At 60.3% G+C, this 18216-nt stretch overlaps 1 protein-coding gene across 4 annotated transcripts in view; it reads right to left on the bottom strand.

Annotated features, from left to right (window-relative positions):
- Positions 1-5865: 5865 nt before the first annotated feature.
- Positions 5866-18216, bottom strand: part of NBL1 (NBL1, DAN family BMP antagonist) — a 64154-nt gene continuing 51803 nt past the window's right edge. For 2 of the 4 annotated variants that reach the window (XM_061148056.1, XM_061148053.1), the window contains exons 2-4: positions 8711-8905; positions 8490-8601; positions 5866-7233 (exon numbers count right to left, since the gene is read on the bottom strand). In XM_061148056.1, coding sequence (XP_061004039.1) covers positions 6982-7233; positions 8490-8601; positions 8711-8877 — 531 coding nt within the window. In that variant the 5' untranslated portion in view covers positions 8878-8905 and the 3' untranslated portion in view covers positions 5866-6981. Of the gene's footprint in view, positions 7234-8489; positions 8602-8710; positions 8906-16400; positions 16520-17517; positions 17649-18216 lie in introns of those variants that run through there. The other 2 variants (XM_061148055.1, XM_061148054.1) reach the window with 2 other exon arrangements.

The following is an 18216-nucleotide window of genomic DNA, read 5'->3' as shown; positions in this document are numbered from 1 at the left end:
ATGTTACACATATGTTGTTGTTGTTGTTTAGTCGCTAAGTCCTGTCCTGACTCTTGCAACCCCATGGACTCTATCCTACGATTTCCTAGGCAAGAATACTGGAGTGGGTTGTCATTTCCTTCTCCAAGGGGTCTTCCCCACCCAGGGGTGGAAGCTGCATCTCCTGCATTGATAGGCAAATTCTTTACAGCTGAGCGACCTGGGGAGCCCTATATAACATATTATTTGTTGCGCTTCCTTCAAACCTTTAAATAGATGGCAACCTCCTCCTGGAAGTCCTTCCCAGCAGAAACCATCCTGTCCCCCAACAGCACCAGGCATACTAAGGATGAGGGATCAAGCTGTGGGCACTCTCACTCTACCAAGGAGTGGGAGCCGGGGACCCCCAGGCCCCGAGGGGTGGAGGCACTGCGGGTAGACAGGCCTGGCACACCTTGTCTAAGGCTGCTGTGTGTATCCTTGCCTCCTCCTCTGCCCCTCGCAACCCGAACTAAGAGTCTCTACTGGACATGTTACAGGTTAACATCATGGAATCAACAAACATTGATAACGAGCACCTACTAGGTGTCAGACACTGTTCTGTCCAATTGGGACACTACAGAAACCAAAGCAAAGATCCAACTTCATAGTGTTTACTAAGCAAAAAAAAACATTTAAAGTGGTCATAGGGTGATAACGAGGGTGATAATCGTGTGCGTGGTCAGTCGTGTCCGACTCTTTGTGACCCTAGGGACGGTAGCCTGCTAGGCTCCTCTGTCCATGGGATTCTCCAGGGAAGAATATTGGACTGGGTTGCCATTTCCTCCTCCAGGGGATCTTCTGAACGCAGACTGAACACACGTCTCCTGCATCTCCCACATTATAAGCTGGATTCTTTACCACTGAGCCACCTGGGAAACCCAGAATGATCATCGCTATAGAAAAAAAGGAAATGGGGACGAATGTAAAGAAAATCTCAGGTGGCTGGGGTCTTTTTCCTTCCACGGAAACAGGAAAATAAGGCCTCCTGCTATGTTCCAGGGCCTTTATTATTCCAACCCACACAACAATGCTGAGAGGTAACTGTTAAACTGGGCTAGGAGAGGCCAAAGGCCTCTCTCAAGGTCACCAGCCGCAAGAGATCAAGTAGAACTGAAACTCAGCTCTGCCCAACACCCAGAGAAACTTCAAGACCCTGCATACCCTGTCCTGGGTTGCTGTGGGGCACCCAGAGTCCCATCCCTGCCCACAGCCGGGTCTATGGAGCAAGGAAAGGCTTGCCTTCCCTCCCAACATCACCTGCACCATCACGACACTTTCTGTCCTGCCTCAGGGAACAGGATACGAAGCTCTGGGCAGAGAGCCAGAAAGAGCAGACTTGGAATCCCAGCTCCGCTGCTAACCAGCCCTGTGGACTCCATCTCCTTGGGCCACTGTTTGCTCCTCGGCAGTAACTAGCAGAACAACACAGCACCCACCTCTCGGGGTTGCTGGTACCATCAGCAAGCCTTATGGTGCTGTGTCAGTGATAGCCGCTAGCCTCAGTGTTCCCATCTGTAAAATGGGAATGCATGCAGCTCTGCAGTAACTCTTCAGCCCAGGGATTTTTTTAATTTTTTATTTTATATTGGAATATAGCCAGTTGACAAGGTTGTGATAGTTTCTCATGGACAGCAAAGGGACTCGGGGGCATGCACACACATGTATCCATTCTCCCCCTAACTCCCATCCAGGCTGCCACATAACACTGAGCGGAGCTCCCCAGCCCAGGGACTCCCGACTGAGCAACGGCGAAGCTGAGAGGCGCTGTGTGGGACACACTTCGGGGCCCAGTGTTGCTGGCATCCTTCAGTCACTCAGTCCTGTCTGACTGTGGCCCAATGGGCTGCATCACGGCAGGCTTCTCCGTCCTCCACTGTCTCCAAGAGTTTGTCTGTGATGCTTCCTGGGTTCACAATCCCGAGTCTGTTACTTGCTCTGTGACCTTGGCCAAGCTTTTTCATGTCTCTGCAGCTATGAAACTGGGGTAGTGGACATACGCCTGGGTTGAGCCTTGAAACCATGTGGTATGGAGAATGTGCTTGGTCCATTTTAGCTTTGTGAAAATTAAAAGTATAGAGTGAAGACTTCCCTGGTGGTCCAGTGGTTAGGAATCTGCCTGCCAGTGTAGGGGACACGGGTTCCATCCCTGGTCCAGGAGGGTTCCACATGCGGGGCAAGTAAGCCCGTCCCCACAACTACTGAGCCAGTGACTACTGAGCCCACATGCCAACTGCTGAAGCCCGCGAACTCTAAAAGCCGTGCTCCGCGGCAAGAGAGGCCACCGCAGTGAGAAGCCTGTTCTCTGCAACAAAGAGGAGCCCCAGGCTGCCACAGAGAGAAAGGCCACGGGCAGCAATGAAGACCCAATGCCGCCAAAACTGAGTCAAGTAAATACTTTTTAAGATGTTTAAGTATTTAGTGACATTGAATATTATTCCCTATGCTTTTCCTTCCCAGGTGGCACTAGTGGTGAAGACCCTGCCTGCCAGTGGAGGAGACATAGAGCCTCCGGTTCGATCCCTGGGTGGGGAAGACCCCCTGGAGGAGGAAATGGCAACCCACTCCAGTACTCTTGCCTGGAGAATCCCATGGACAGAGGAGCCTGGCGGGCTACAGTCTGTTGGATTTTGCAGAGTCAGACACAACTGTAGCGATTTAGCATGCAGGCACCCTCTGCTTTATCTCTTTCAGTTTGATTCCTTTATGTAAAAAAAAAAAATTAGGGGAAAAAGAGAGGGATGGACTCGAAGTTTGGGTTTGGTAGATGCAAACTATAACATTTAGGATGGATAAGCAACCAGGTCCTAATGTATAGCACAGGGAACTATCTTCAATATTCTGTAATGCCATAAAGGAAAATATTTTTTAAAAAAGAATATGTATGTGTATAAACTGAGCCACTTTGCTGTACAGAAGAGGTTGGCACAACATTGTAAGTCAACTATACTTCCTTTAAAAAATAAAATATTTTTTAAATCTAGGGAATTCCCTGGCGGTCCAGTGGTTAGAACTTGAGATTTCACTTCTCGGGCTGAGTTCCATCCCTGGTTGAGATGGAAAATTCCAGCAAGTCTCACGGTGTGGCTGGAAAAAAAAATACTATGAAAACGTGACCAAAAATGTTAGCATTTGTTTGTTCTGGATGATAGGATCACAGATGCTTGTTCCGTTGTAAACGGTCCTTTGCTGTAATAAAAAAATTAAAAAAAAAAAAAAAATTCTTCAAGACTGAGCCTGGGTACTGGCGCCACCTTGTGGCCACAGGTATTATCTAGAATTTAGGACCTTTACAAAGTTTGTGCACCTAAATTTGTCGTTTAGGTCATGGAGTAACACAGTCTTAGACATCCTTTGGGGCTTCCCTGGTGGCTCAGAGGTTAAAGTGTCTGCCTGCAATGCAGGAGACCTGGGTTCAGTCCCTAGGTGGGGAAGATCCCCTGGAGAAGGAAATGGCAACCCACTCCAGTACTCTTGCCTGGAGAATCCCATGGACGGAGGAGCCTGGTGGGCTGCGGTCCACGGGGTGGCAAAGAGTCGGACATGACTGAGCGACTTCACTTTCAGATGCCCTTAACATTTCAGGGTAGAGAGGGGCCTTTAAGGACGCTCAGTTTTTTCTTGATTACTTCTAGCCATGGGGTGCTCCCTCCCCCGAGAGAGAAAGCTTGTGCCACAATGGGACAGCTGAGTCTTAGGAAGTCTTCTATCCCAAGCCTCCATGCCTGTCAGCACACAGGGGACCACGAAGAACATTTCAGGACAGAGGTGGGGAACCCAGGGTTCAGGGGGGCTGGGAGGCCTGCTCAGAGCTGCGCTCACGGGAGCCATTAACCATCGGGTTAACTGAGGGTGGGGCGTTGTCTCTTTCGTTCACTGTTGTATCCTCAGCATAGATCGTTGTTGCTGTTGAATCGCTAAGTCGTGTCCGACTTTTTGTGACCCTGTGGACTGCAGCCCGCCAGGCTCCTCTGTCCATGGGATTTCCCAGGCAAGAATACTGGAGTGGGTTGCCATGGACAGTGCTGCCTTAGGGTTTGTCCCTTGTCGAGATTTTCAATTCCTCCACCTTTGCAGGGTTTGGGGGTGAATGGTGGTGGGGGGACCTGCAATTTTTCTTCTGGGTCCTCTTGGTGGTTCAGTTTGAGGTTGGCCAAGGGAAAAATCAGCGGGCAGTAATTCGCATCTCACTCCCATGGGCGAACAGGCACAACCAGCGCCGCGTCTCTGTCCTCTAAGTCTGGCTCTCTGGCTGGCTGCGCGCACGTCCCATCAGCAGCACGTCTCCCCTGCGGCCCCGCTTCCCTAGCCCTCCCCCATCCCCACCCAGTCCTGACCTCCATCACCTCCTGCTTGGACTCCTGCAGTTCCCAGCTGGTCACCAGCGCCAGCCCCCGCCCCGGCCGAACCTCATCCTCCCACGAGGCTGTTTTTCATCTCGCTGAAACCCGGTTCTGTGCCGACACCTCCACGGCTCTGACTGCAAAGAGCGAGAAGTCTGAACTCCCGCCGCTGCTCCAGGCCTGCCACCTGCACCACTCTCTGCCAGCAGGCAGAAAACACTCCCAGAGCAAAAAGGCGCTCTCTTCTCATTTGCAAAATGAAGATCCTCCATGGATGAGAAATGATACAGCTTCCCGGGTGGCGCTAGTGGTAAAGAACCTGCCTGCCAGTGCAGGAGACATAAGAACCACAGATTCGATCCCTGCGTTGGGAAGATCCCCTGGAGAAGGAAATGGCAAGCCACTCCAGTGTTCTTGCCTAGAGATTCCCATGGATGGCGGAGTCTGGTGGGCTACAGTCCATTGAGCCGCAAAGAGTCGGCCATGACTGAAGCAACTTAGCAGGCATCTACAAACTGCCTGGTGTGGTGGTTACAGCAATGCGTGTGAGGAAGAAAGGATCAGAGAGCTCTCCCGCCACTTGCCTGGCCTCAGTGGAGAGGCAGGGAGCCCCAACTTCCAGAGCTGGGGAAGCCACATGCAGGTAATGATACCAAATCCATAGGGTCATTTTGAGGGGAAAAGGACCCCAAGCATTGTCAAGCACCCAGTCCAGCACATAGTAGGTGATCAACAAACAGAAAGATTGAAGGTGGGAGGAGAGGGGGACAACAGAGGATAAGATGGCTGGATGGCATCACAGATTCGATGGACATGAGTTTGGGTAAACTCCGGGAGTTGGTGATGGACAGCGAGGCCTGGCGTTCTGCAGTCCACGGGGTCGCAGAGTTGGACACGACTGAGTGACTGAACTGAACTGAACCAATGGCAGTTCCTAAGATTATACTGAGAAAAGTGATTCAGCCAGACTGCCTGGGTTCAAGTCCTGTTGGAGACCTTTCTCAACCCCTAGGCAAGTTACTTAATTCCTCTGTACTTCTGATGCCTCTTCTATAAAATGAGGGCAGTAATTGCATCGCAAGCAAGTGGTGAGGGTGAAGTGAGTCAATTTACAAAAAGTACTTAGCAAAGCATCCCACTTTGCATATCAGTCTGTAACCACTGCTTTTGTCTGTTTCCCCTTCTCCTGAGGCCAAGCCAGGCTGGGGCGCCGGGAAGGGCTGAGGCTGGCTCACTCTGAGGGTAGGAGATGTCACAGGCCCAGGGGGTCAAAGGCCAAAGTCAGAAGCGGGTTCTCAAGGCCTACCCAAGGTACATGTGAGGCCAGCAACAGCCTCCACAGGAAGGAGGTGGGGAGCCAGGAGCCAGGAAGGGCTGCAGGGAAGTGGGGAACCCTAGGATGTGGGGGGGCTGCAGACCAAGCTCTGCCTTGGGGGTCCTCCCAGGGCTCGATGCGCGGCCTGAGGCCCTCCCCTCGGGGCACCCTGGGTCAGCACAGAACACGGGCGTTGAAAGAATTTATTCACGAGAAAACTCGGGGTCCCTCGGGGAGACAGTCTACTGGTTACAAGCTCCAGAAGCTCTTGTCGGGTCAGCCGTGAGGGCCGGGGCTCCCCCTGGCAGGGGGCTGGGGGGCCGGCAGGGGCCCTGGGGCAGAAGAGCGGATGCAGGCAGCTGTGGGTGCTGAGGGGGGCTCCTCCCTTCCCGCCTGCCAGCCCCCACCCCAGGACCCCCGCCACCCTGGGGCTAAAGTGCAGCTGGGAGGCGGGGGCGGGGCTGGCCGCTGGAGCACCTCGGGGGGCCCGGGGCCCCCCACCAGCCCTCGCACTTCCTCTCCTTCCTTTCTTGAGGCTCACCCCGAGTCCACGCCCCACCACGTCTGTCCTGGGAACCCTCTGGGTAAGGGAGACCCCTCCCCACCATCGGATGTGCAGAGAGAGTTCCCCAAGAGGGGGAGGCTGGCTCCATCAACTTTGAGGGGCCTGGAACAGGGATTGGGGCACTAAGATCTGGGTGGGAGGGAGGGGGGAGGGATGGGTGCTGTCTGACGGACGGGGTCATCCCCTCCCCCCGGCCCAGAAGGCTTCTCTACCCCTGCCTCCCGCCACCCCCAGGGAAGCCGAGGAAGCCAGCAAGCCTGGCTCCCCGCCCCAGGGCCAGGAGTCAGCGGGGGCCTGCCCAGGCCTGACTCCCAAGGACAGGAGGGCCACCTCAGTGCCACCAGGAGATGCTGCTCTGGGGGTGGGGTGGGGGGGTGGGCCTTGGCACAGTTTGGATGGCCTCGCCAACTCAGCAGCCTAGCCCGTGACCCCTCTCCCCGCCAACCAAGGGCACATATCTCAGAGGCGGTCAGGAAAAGAGCTCCCTCTGCCCCGAAAAAGAGCCCTGAAGATCTCCACCCCTGCCCCCCACTCTGGAATATATTAAATTGTGCAGCTTGGCCCCAGCCCCACCCCCTTCAGATCTCCATGGCAACCGGGAAGCGTTCCAAGTCCAAGTCTGAATCCAAGTCCGACCAGTGCCAAAGGTGGGGCTTCAGCCTCTCCCCCCAGCTCTTCCCCGGGAGGGCGAGACCCCCACATTCCACAGGGAGCGGGAGAGGAGGAAGACTCGGGGGACCTCAGTCCTCGGCCCCCTCTTCCTCGGCGTGGGGGGCCCCGGGGGGGTCCTCGGGCTCGGGGGCCTGCCCGCCGGGATGGGGGTGGGCGTGGGCGCCGGGCTGGGGGCCCTGCGTGTCCTCGGCCTGCACGTAGACGCTCAGCCCCTCGTGGCTGGGCTCCTTGCCGCACGCCTGGCAGCTGCAGTGCAGGATCTTCTCCACCAGCTTGTCCACCCGGGGCACCTCCTCGTGGCCAGGGCACTCCAAGGTCACCTGGGCAGGGCGGGCGGAAGAGGAGCGGCGTTTCCAAGGGCCTGGGCAGGCAGGGAGGCCCCAGGGGCGACCCGCATCACGGGACCAAGCATCACCCCAGAGGCCCCGGAAGCCTGAGCAGCACCCCCCAGGGCACCTGGGCACAGTTGACGGGAGGAGACAAGGGGGTGAGTCCCTGCAGGAGCCTGCTGGCCTGTCTCCCCACGTCCTGCCACCTTCCTCCCTAGCCCCAGGCAGCCAGGAGACCCCTCCTGGGGACCCGAATGGCCCGCCCCTGCCTGAAACCGGCCTCCAGGGCTCCCACTGCCTGACTCCTCACAGGCCTCCTGCCATAGACCCCCCAGCCTCGACCTTGCCCCCTTCCCGCCAGCTCCCTGCTGCCTCATCTGCCCAAGATTTTGCACATGCAGTTCCCTCTGCCTGGGAGGGCCTGGCCCACCCACCCCACTCCCCGCTGCCCCAGACTTTGCCCACTTAACTTCCCCTGAACCTCTGGGTCTAAGCCCAGACACTGCTTCCTGGATGCGCCCCTCCAGCCCCCCACCCCACCCTCACCGCACCTCCACGCGTGCGCTCGCACACACACACACAGCCCAAGGCTCGCCCCAGATGAGCCTGCTTAGCGTTCGTTAGCCACCATTCCTTTTTCCTTTCCTCGTCTCTCCCTCCTTCCTCCAAACACCTTCTCCATGCCAGCTCTGCAGACGTGCCAGCTCTGAAGGCCAGGCCTGGTTCTTTAAGGAACTCAGAGTCTAACGGAGGATGCAGACGTGAGAAGTAAAACTCTGTGTGTGTGAAAGATGCTCAAAGCGGGGGTACACAGTGCTTACGGGATCCGGAACGGGGCCTGAGAAAAGGCTCCCGGGCCAAGAACAGAGGAGCGACTGGAAGTTAACCAGGTGGGGGGAGGTGGGGAGAAAGGGATGCTGAACAGGGCGAAGGGCAGGCGCAAAGGCCCTGCGGTGATCGCCAGCCAAGTAGGTACAGGGGACCGAGAGGAGGCGGGTTGGTGTCAGGGGTCAAGCCGGTACAGAAGGTGGGCGAGCAGGATGACGCTCAGAAGCCTGCTGAGCCAGAGCACGGCTTGTGGCTGGGCCTCAAGGGGCACGGCGGAGACCTGGGTCTCATTCTGTAACAGCAGGACGCCCCCGAAAGGATTTCAACAAGTGACTGATGTACCCCCAGCGCCAGCCCCGAGCCCTGCCCCCGCGGGGCCCAGGCCCGGGGGAGCCCAGGCCGCGGCGGGCGGCACTCACAATCTCCCACATGGACTGGGCCGGCATGCAGGAGTCGCAGTGCACCAGGGACTCCGTGGACTGCGGGAAGGTGTTGGGGACGCTGTAGCTGAAGCACTGTCCCAGGCAGGCCCTGCGAGAGGAGAGACCGCTGTCCGTGCCGCTGCGGGCAGCCCGTCCCCTTCCTCCCCTCTGGGCCCCTGTGCGGACCCCGCCCAGCTGCCGCCCCCCCGGGGTCCCACCTGTTCTGGATGGACTTCGCTTCACAGCCGCTGTGGCCCACGATCTGGGTGATGTTCTTCGCCTCACACCAGGCGCTCTTATCTGGGAACAGGGCCAGCTTGTTGATGGGCGGAGGTGCAGCCAGCACCACGACGGGCAGGACAGCCCCCACCAGGACCCGCAGCATCGTGCCCGCGGCCTCTGGAGCCCTAGGACTGAGCACAGACCACAGGTGAGGCCGGCAGGGCCCGGGGGCTGGGCAGAGGGCGGGCACAGTGGCGTCACAGGTGTGCCCACCAACCCCTGACTCCCTGGGTTCAAGCCCTATCTCTACAGCTTCCCAGCCAAGCACGACCTTGGACAAGTTATTTCTCCTGTAGGAACCTCAGACCTGGGGCTGCTGGTACTAGGAGCACCAGATGGGTATCGTGGAGATTAAATAAGGTATTTCATGAAAAGCTCTGAGCAGAGAGACTAGCAGCTAATACACACTCCATGTGTGTTAGCTGTCTTTATAACTTATTTTGTAGCTTTGAAGTAAGTTACTTTTCAGTCATTTCAGTTCAATCCTGTCTCTTTGCAACCTCATGGACTGCAGCACATCAGACCTCATCCTATGTCGTCCCCTTCTCCTCCTGCCCTCAATCTTTCCCAGCATCAGGGTCTTTTCCAATGAATCAAATTTTCACATCAGGTGGCCAAAGTATTAGAGTTTCAGCTTCAGCATCAGTCCTTCCAATGAACACCCGAGACTGAGCTCCTTTAGGATGGACTGGCTGGACCTCCTTGCAGTCCATGGGACTCTCAGGAGTTACTTTTAACACTCATGTATTTATCTGGCTGCACTGGGTCTGAGTGGTGGCATGAAGGATCTTCAATCATTGCAGCAGCATGTGGGATCTAGTTCCCGACCGGGGACCAAACCCCGCCCACTGCATTAGGAGTGCAGAGGCCCAGCCACTGGGCCATCAGGGAAGTCCCAAGCAGATTACTGTTTATCTCGGGACCTCACTTTCTTCAACTAAAAAGGGGGGTGCTATAAAAGGGGCGGAGGTGATGCCCTGTGACAATGGACTGTGGCACGTCCTAAAGCCATTTCCAAGCACCCCGTTGAGTACTGAGCAGCCACTAGCCCCCTCCTCACTGCTCTGCTGAGGGTCCTCCAGGGCGACGTCTCCCGTCCCCGTGGCTGTCAGCACTCCGGCATCAGGAAAGCTAACCATCTCTGTGCCACTGTGAAATCTTGTGCCACTTCGGCTGGCTGAACGTCGGGTGGAAAAAAAAAAAAAAAAACCGACCCCGAACTAGACTGTATTTCTCTTCTGGATGCTCCAAGTCCAGAGTCGACACACACATCACTGTCTCCAGCTCCAATCTACCCCGAGTCAAATAAGAGACAATCCAAGCCACGGGCCTGACCCTGGAGCGAGGCACTGAGGCGATACTAGAATCTGCCAGCAGAGGGCGCTGCAGGGCAGCGTGTGTGTCCGAAGGGCGGGCTCAGAGAGGATTTTCCCAGCGTCCCCCAGCTTCATCCTCTGGGGGTTTCACCGACGCCCCCACTGCAAAAACTGTAGAGGAGGGAAGTTTCAGAGAGGTTCGGAAATGAGGGCAATGCTTACAAGGCGGCCCTCTGGGGGCAGGACACTGGGGAAAGGCACTGGACTGGGGATCAGGCATCCACATGGGCCGGGAGACCCTGGACACTCCAGCCTCAGGGTCCCCACCTATAAAATGAGTGAGGTGCCCTGGACTGCTGATTTTCAAACCTGGTAGACTCGTGGAGTGGAAGTTCTAGGGTGGGGTGCCTTTTTTTTTTTTTAACAAGCTTCCATGGTGGCTCTGATATGCAGGGCGGGCTTAAGAAGTGGTCTGGCTCAGTCAAACGGGTTCTGTGCCTCGGGGCAGTCCCCAGAGGGGCCTGGGTGGGGCTGAACTGGAAGCAAAGGCCAAGTACGGTCCCAACGGCCCCACGGATGCTAGTCAGGCTAGCCAAGGCCTGGACACCTCCTTCAGAACCACCCTGACCCTTGGCCCACTTTCTGCTGAAAGGGGCAGGTACTTGGTGAAAAGCTGGGAAGTGAGAAGTGCTCGGGGATCTTGCTGGCTCCTGCAGGCTGACCCGCTGGGCGGGCTCCGCGGGGCTTCCAGGGCGGGCCCGGGGGCTGGCCTGCAGGGCTGCGACCACCTCCACAGGGCTCCACTCCTCCCTCTAGAAGGTTCAGCTCAGATCCTGCCCCACCTCCCTGCATGCGGTCCCTGGAAGCAGAGACAAGTGTCATCTCACTGGATCCCAGAGCCCGGGGGATCCCTACTCCCAGCCCAGCGGGGAGGGGTGCAGCGGGCAGAGTGGTGGGAGGCGAGTCCAGACGGTCTGCCCCATCCCAGGGCAGTCTGCATCCTGACCCAGGCCCTCACCCACACATTTCCGGTCTCACTCCCAAGACCGACAGCTAAGCCCGTGTTTTCAGGACAGCCACAACCTAAGAAAAGAGAATGGACGTGTTCCTAACTGGCGACCTAATTTTCTGGCACCCTTAGCACCCAGGAGGCTCCGTCACCCCACCAACTCCCTTCCCATCCCCAGGCACTCAGGCGCTGAGTCAGGGTCTGAGCCCAGCGCTGGCGGAGGCCCACCTAAGAGGCTCCCTGGGGTGCCCCCGGCGAGACCTCCAAGAGTCCAGGGGCTTTTGTGCGATGCCTGACCCCTGCAGGGCACCTCACAAGGCCAGGTCAGGCGGGCAGGGAATGACGGTAGGCTCCCTTAGGACGGGAGTGAAGCCTGGGAGCAGAAGCCGTGAGGAGGTGAGCGCGGGGCTGGTTTGGGGCTGGGATGGGGAGATGCTGGAACTGGGGCCCGGGACCCCACTAAGGGACTGAGATGGGCATGAGGTTCACAACAAGGCTCAGCGGAGGTGGGATGACGATGCTTCAGGAGACCCGCCGCCCTGGAGGGTGAGGACTGGTCCCATGGGTCAAGTTGTAGCAGATGCCGAGGCGGAACGAGAGACGCTGAGGAAGAAGCCGCCTCCCTCAGCTCCGCATACCCCCTCCCCGTCTTGGGCACAGCTAAGGGCCAGCTGGGCCCACAATGGGGTGCTCCAACCCACTCCGCCAGGCCCGGCCTCTCCCCACGCCCCGGCCCGGCCACGCTCGGCCTCCCCCAGCCTCCCGGAGCCAGCAGCCCTGAGCTCCAGCAGAAGCCCGGCCCGGGAGCCTCCTAAGTTCCGGCCCCAGCCCCCCACCTAGGAGCCGCACGGGTCCAGCAGTACAGGTCGCCTCTCTGTGCCCAGCGACCTCGGCCCCACGACAGGAGCGGAGCCCTGTCCTTGAAAACCACGGCCAGGATGTGATGGGAGCAGCCCGCAGGCACCCAACTCAGGACGGTGCCCTGCCCCCGGGGCGTGACGAGGAGGCTGGGCTGGCATCAGAGCCAAACCTAGGAGCTGGGCCAGGAGACAGGGAGCCCACCCTCCCACCCAGCCCCCAAGAACCCCTGCTGCCCCCCACACTGGGGCCAGCTCTTCGCTAGCAGGTTTTATGTTTTGTTGGCTTGTATTTTGTTTTTCTAAGCAGCAGCTCAGTTGTTTGGCTGTGTTTTTTTTTGATACAACAGTCGGACCTTCCTTCCTGAGACTTGAGAACCTCCCCCGGGTCTCACACAAGTCATGGGTCGTCCAGAATGCCAGAGGGGCAAGGGGGTCCCCCCAAGCTGACCCCCGTGTTTTGCAGAGGGGTGGTCCCAGGGCCCCCAGCGGTCAGGCCGAGCAGTGTCCTTCCTCTAGACAATGCGGTTCCCTGCAGTGGGACACTGGTCTCCCAAGCACCGTCTGGGGGGCAGAGAGGGGGCTGAGGTTGGGGGCCCCCAGGGGTTCAGAGCCTGCAGGGGAGGTTGAGGGAGGTGGGTAATGAGCAAGCAGCTGTTCAGAGCAGCAGTCAGACAGCTGGAGTCGGGGGGGCCGGCAGAGAGTCTCAATTCTGGACTGAACTCAGGAGTATAGTTAGTTACCAGCACAGTAAGACCAGGAGGGTGTTGTGGGTATTAGCCCAGCACACCCCCTCTTTGCTTCCCCGTAGTTAGAGCTGCTCCTGACTGTGGGCCAGGCGCTGTTCTAGGGCTTACAGTGAGTGAAGTCACTCAGTCGTGTCCGACTCTTTGTGACCCCACGGACTGTAGCCTACCAGGCTCCACCATCCATGGAATTTTCCAGACAAGAGTACCGGAGTGGGTTACCATCTCCTTCTCCAGGGGATCTTCCCGACCCAGAGATTGAACCCAGGTCTCCCTCATTGCAGGCAGACGCTGAGCCACAAGGGAAGCCCTCTAAGGCTTATATATACATATATATATATAATATATATATATTCATTTATTCAGTTGTAGGAAACAGATACTGTATTCTCCCCATTTTACAGATGAAGAAACGGAGGCACCGGGAGGTTAAGACATTTGCTCAAGCTGACTGACACAACTAGTGTTGACTAAAGCCGAGGTCTGACACAGACAGCAGCAGGATAACCTCGGAAAGGCTCACAGAAGCGGAAGCCAAGGAACGATCCGGAACACGCAAGAGGCCAGGGCTCCCCACCCCGGCCCAGCAGCGGAGGCTGTGTCTCTTAGGCCGAGCAGCTCTCTGGGGTTCAGCCACAGCCAGGGCTGGAAGCTTGGGCGCCCCATAGGGCAGAGTTCAAATCCCACTCCGGACCCCCTGCAGACGGGCGTGTGGCCACGGTAGACCCCTGCTCCCTGGAGCTTCCAGCCTTCCTTGGAGCTGTCGGGGGGGCCACAGTGAGGGTATCCCCAGCCTAGCATGGGAACCTTCTTACCACCCCACCATCCACTCCCAGACCCAAGCCCTCAGGATCCCCAGAGGCCTCATGCCAACCCCTGATACATCCGAGGCTGCCAGCACCACAGGGAGATGTTCCCCGGGGGAGGCGAGGGGACACAGGCCAGCCCAGCAGCGGGGAAACTGAGGCACAGAGCAAGAAGTGACAGCCTGTGTCTCCCACTCGGGGACGAGGGCAGGGAAAAGACACGGGACACCTGCCCTGGAAGCTTCCTGGGCAAAGGCGGGGTGGGAGCAGTAAGGACGCCAGCTTCCGAGTCAGGCCTGCTGGTCCCCACACCCTGCAGAACCCGGCATCTTCCCCAAGATGCTTGCCAACAACTCAGGCACCTGGCCCAGCCCTGAGTATACCGACTCCACAGTCAGGACCCATGCACGTGAGCCCGGTCCCATGTGGAGCTGAGGCCCGGTCAGGTCAGGAGCCCCCCAGCTCCCCAGGGAAGGGTCAGGAGCCCCCCAGCTCCCCAGGGAAGGGTCCCCAGAACAGCACGGCTGACAGCAGCCACTCACCCCCCTGCCCGAGCCTAGAGCCTGCCATCAAACCTTAAATTCACCAGAGGGACTTAGGTTTCAAGGAAGACCCCTGGCCCGCCCCTTCCCGCTGTAGAGCACCCAGTGCAGAGCAGAGTCAGCGTCACAAAACAAGTGAACCATCACCCTCTCCGTTTCCTCTCCTGGGTAAATCTGAGTGTTCAGGGTCCTTAAGGGCAGGTAATCCAGCACAGTCTTGGTACAATGGTGCACTCACCCCCAGACACACACACACACACACACACACACACACACACAGGGGCAGCACAGGCTTCCTTAGCAGAAGGCCAGCCTGTCCGCAGCTCCCACGTCCACCTTCCCGAGCCTCCTCTGCAAACCTCTCCACTCAAGGCTGGCGGGTCCTCCCCGTGGGCTCAGGTGACACCTGGATTCGCACAGAGGGCAGTGGGGTTTGTGGGGACTTGTTTCCCAAATGGATCAAACCGGATGCCCCCAGTCTCTAGCCCTCCCCGTTTTCCTCCTCCCCCCGCCCCCCCAACATACACAAAGGCCAGGGTCTGGGTCTCCTCCATTCACAGCTGAGGCTGTGACAGACCCTGGTTCAAACCCTAGCTCACCCGCTTGAACCTTTTTATTTTTCTTCTGTTGGCCACTGTGCAGCTTGCGGGACCTCGGTTCCCCGAACTGGGACGGAACCCAGGCCCCTGGCTGTCAAAGCACCAAGCCCTAACCAATGGGCCGCCAGGGGATTCCCTCACCTGGACGTTTCTGTGTCTCAGTTTCCTCGTCTGCAGGATGGGGGCACCTCTCAGGGCAGCTGTGAGTTAAACTGCAGAGTGCGTGGAAATTTCGGGAGAGGGCGCCCGGCACAGGCGGTGCTCAGCAGATGTCCCGGGAGCACCCGCTTGGAGTCACTCAGGGCTACTCACCCTCTCTGAACCCTGCCCACGCCCTTCTGCCTCCACACCCCCCTCCCCTTCTGCCTCCCTCCCGCCAGATCCCCAGCGGGTCCCAGAGTATCTAAACCCAGGGCTGCGTCTGCCTTGAAGGAACTGAATTTAGGGGGAAAAACTCAGGCAAACGAGACGACGGCTGGGTGAGGGTTTTCTGCTTGCCAGGGTGGGCGCAGAGGGGAAGACCCCGCTCAGACGCTAATCCTTGGGCCCCTGGCTGAAAGGCCGGGGTCCCCGAGAGACCAGCAACTTAGTGAAAACAGGCGGGGCCCGGCGGCCAGGCCGCGCACGCTGCCGGTGCGGAGGGCGTGGCGTTCCCGGCCGCGGCCCTGGGCTGGGTGACCAGCAAGGGCGAGGCAACCACCTCAGGTCCTGGAAGGAGTGTCTGCCGGGACTTCCTCGAATGGGGCCACTGGGGGCGGGGGGCGGCAGCCTCAGACCCCCGGCCCCGATCTGCTCCGCAGGCCCTCTCTGGGGTCGGGGGACAGATTCGGGCCCAAGCTCATCCTCTGCCTTGCTGTGTGTGCCTGGGGGCAGGACAGGACCTCGGTTAGGGACCAGGCCACTGACCGCTGGTTTCACCTGCCCCAGCCTCCCATTTGGTCCCGTGAAATAGGAAGCAGGGCCTGGCAAAGCCTATCTTAGCAGATGGTCTCAAGAGAAGTCCAGCTCCAGCACGCTGCTTAGAGCCACTGTGACTCCATGACCCCTGTCAGCGCAGCGTGGCTTCCTTCCTACCGTCAGCGCTGGCAGAGCACATCTGAACCCCCGGGGGTGGGGGGGACACACGAAGGGCCAGGCCCAGGCCCAGAAGGCCGGCCTGCCTGCCTGCCTGGCCGGGTGGCTCCACCTCCCTGGCTACGCCCCCGCCCCAACCCAGACCACGGGCCCTCCTGCCCGCAGACCCTCCTGGCCACAAACTGTCTCCAAAACAAATCGATGCTAATGAGCGGCTGCAGGGCCCGCCTAGACAGACATCTGCTCGGCAGAAGTCCCAATGCTGCGGGTACCCACGTCCCTGCCCGCCCCACCGCCTGCGACCCCAGGGGCTGGGGGTGGGGAGAAGGCGCTAACTCACTTGGAAATTTCACTTTAAAGGATGAAGATAGCTCTGGGGGCAAACGCACATCTTCCCGGGCCCACCCTCCAGCACAGGCCCAGGAGAAGGAGGTCCAGTTTAGGGGATGCGGGGGGTCGAGGGGGGGGTCACCGATGCTCCAGCCTCGCCTTTTCTTTGGCCCCAACTAGGGGCAAACCACACCCAAGCAGCAGCCCCAGCATCTGGAGGAGTTTCAGGAGGCCGGTGGTTGCCACAGTAACAAAGGGTGAGGGGCTCCTTGTTGACAAATTGCTTCCCCACCCCCACCCCCACCCTCCCCCGGCCCGCAGCCCAGCCTTTGGCCTCCGGCCCTGACCTCTGTTTTCCTGGGGTTCCCGGAGTTACAGGCTGCTGTCCTCCAGCTGGGCGAGGACCTCGGAAACGCTGAAAATGTGCCCTTGTCCCCGGGTGCCGGCCACCCCCCCCGCCCCGCGCCCCGCGCCCCCGGCCACTCCGAGGCGGCCAGCTGCCCCCTCTGCTGCGTCTTGTAAAAGATCCGAACCGCCCCGCCCAGGCAGCGGGGCGGGCAGGTGGCCGGCAGCACGGCCCAGTTGTCCAGGCCGCCTCGCGGGGGTGGAACTCAAGGAAGCTGAGCCCCCGGAAAGGCCGACTCCCCTGCCCCTGACTAAGTTCCAGGGAGACGACCCCCCCCCCCCCTCCACCCAGCCCGGCCCCGGGGGGCAGGCGGAAGGCAGGGGGAGGCTTTCGCTCCTTTCCCCGGGTCTAGGGAACTGTTCCCGGACTCCGCTGGGGGGCCCCGGGCCTCCGATCCGGTGGGGAGACGCACAGACACCGGGAGACTGAGAGAGAGAGAGCCAGAGGCTCCCAGCGCGGGGCGGGCGGAGGGCGGAGGGCAAACAGAAAGGCAGGCACCAGCCCAGGGAAACGGGAAACGGGCAGGAGGGAGAAACAGAAAGAAAGCGGCAGACCCAGAGGACGAGGGGAAGGGAAATCGAGAGACGGAGACAGCCAGATGGGAAGACAGACGCCTGGAGACGGAAAGGAGGCAGCAACGTCCCGGAGAGAAGAGGCTCGCGGCGCGGCGAGGCCCCCGGGGCAGAGCCGGGGGAGACGCGCGGGCCCCGGCGGCCGAGCTCCCGGCGCTGCCCCGGCGCCCGCGCGGCCCGACCCGGCCCTCCACCCGCCGCCCTGCTTCCTCTCGGCCGCGCACCCCCTTGCTCGGCCGCGGATCTCCGACCGAGCGATGGAAAACCCGGGTGAGTCGTGGGGACCGGCTCGGGGCGGCCGGGGCGCTCCATGGCCACCCCGCGCCGCGCCCGCGTTCCCCCCGGCCCCGGCGTCTCAGAGCCGCCCGAGGCTCCCAGGGCTCCGCAGCGGCGCCTCCGCACGGTGCCCGGGGGCGCGCGACGCTACGCCCGCGGCCGAAGCCTCTGGAAGCCGGGCGCCCGCGCGCCGGCCCGGGCGGGACTTACCGCGCGCGGCGAAGGGGAGCGCGGCGCGCCCTCCGGTTCCTGCGGGGCTGTCTGCGGGCCGCGGCGGGTGGGCGCGGCGCCCCCGGGAGGCTCGGGGAGGCTGCCGGCAGGGCTGGCGGCGGCCCCGCGAGGCTCGGCTGGGCTGCGCTAGCGCCGTCTGCGGCCCCGGGCGGGCGCGCGGTGCGGGGGAGCTGCGAGCCGAGCGGCTCCGACGTCAGGGGTGTCTCCGCTCCAAATAGGGAGCGAGGGCGGGCGCCGCGGAGGGAGGGACGCGAGAAAGAAAGAGCGGGCGGGCGCCGGGGCCGCGCCCCTCCCGGCGCGCAGGAGGGGGCGCTTCGGCCGCCCGGCCCCGGCCCCCTCTCCCCCCTCCGCCCTCGAGCCCCGGGCCGGGGTCGGACAGGGTCCGACGGCGCGGAGGAGCTACCGGGGGGTGCCCCAGAGGCGGGGCCGAGAACCCGGCGCACCCCCCCCCCCCCCGATCGTTCCTTTAAAGCACCCTCCGCCGGATTTCTCCGCGCTCGGACTGCTCTCCGCCTCCCGTTCCCCGAGCCCGGGGCTACCGGGCCGCGCCGGGCCGCCGGGTGACAAAGATGGAGGGGCGCTCCTTTTTCTGGGAACTGGGCGCTGCTGCCTTGCTCCGAGGGCGTGGCGCCCCAGCCCCGCGAGCCGCGGGCCAAACCCGACCAGCTCCCGGCTCAC

The sequence above is a fragment of the Dama dama genome, chromosome 8, assembly GCF_033118175.1.
Source record: "Dama dama isolate Ldn47 chromosome 8, ASM3311817v1, whole genome shotgun sequence".
NCBI classification, from domain to species: Eukaryota; Metazoa; Chordata; class Mammalia; order Artiodactyla; family Cervidae; genus Dama; species Dama dama.
Note: the sequence above shows the minus strand (reverse complement) of the source record. Positions and strands in the feature narration are given on the sequence as shown.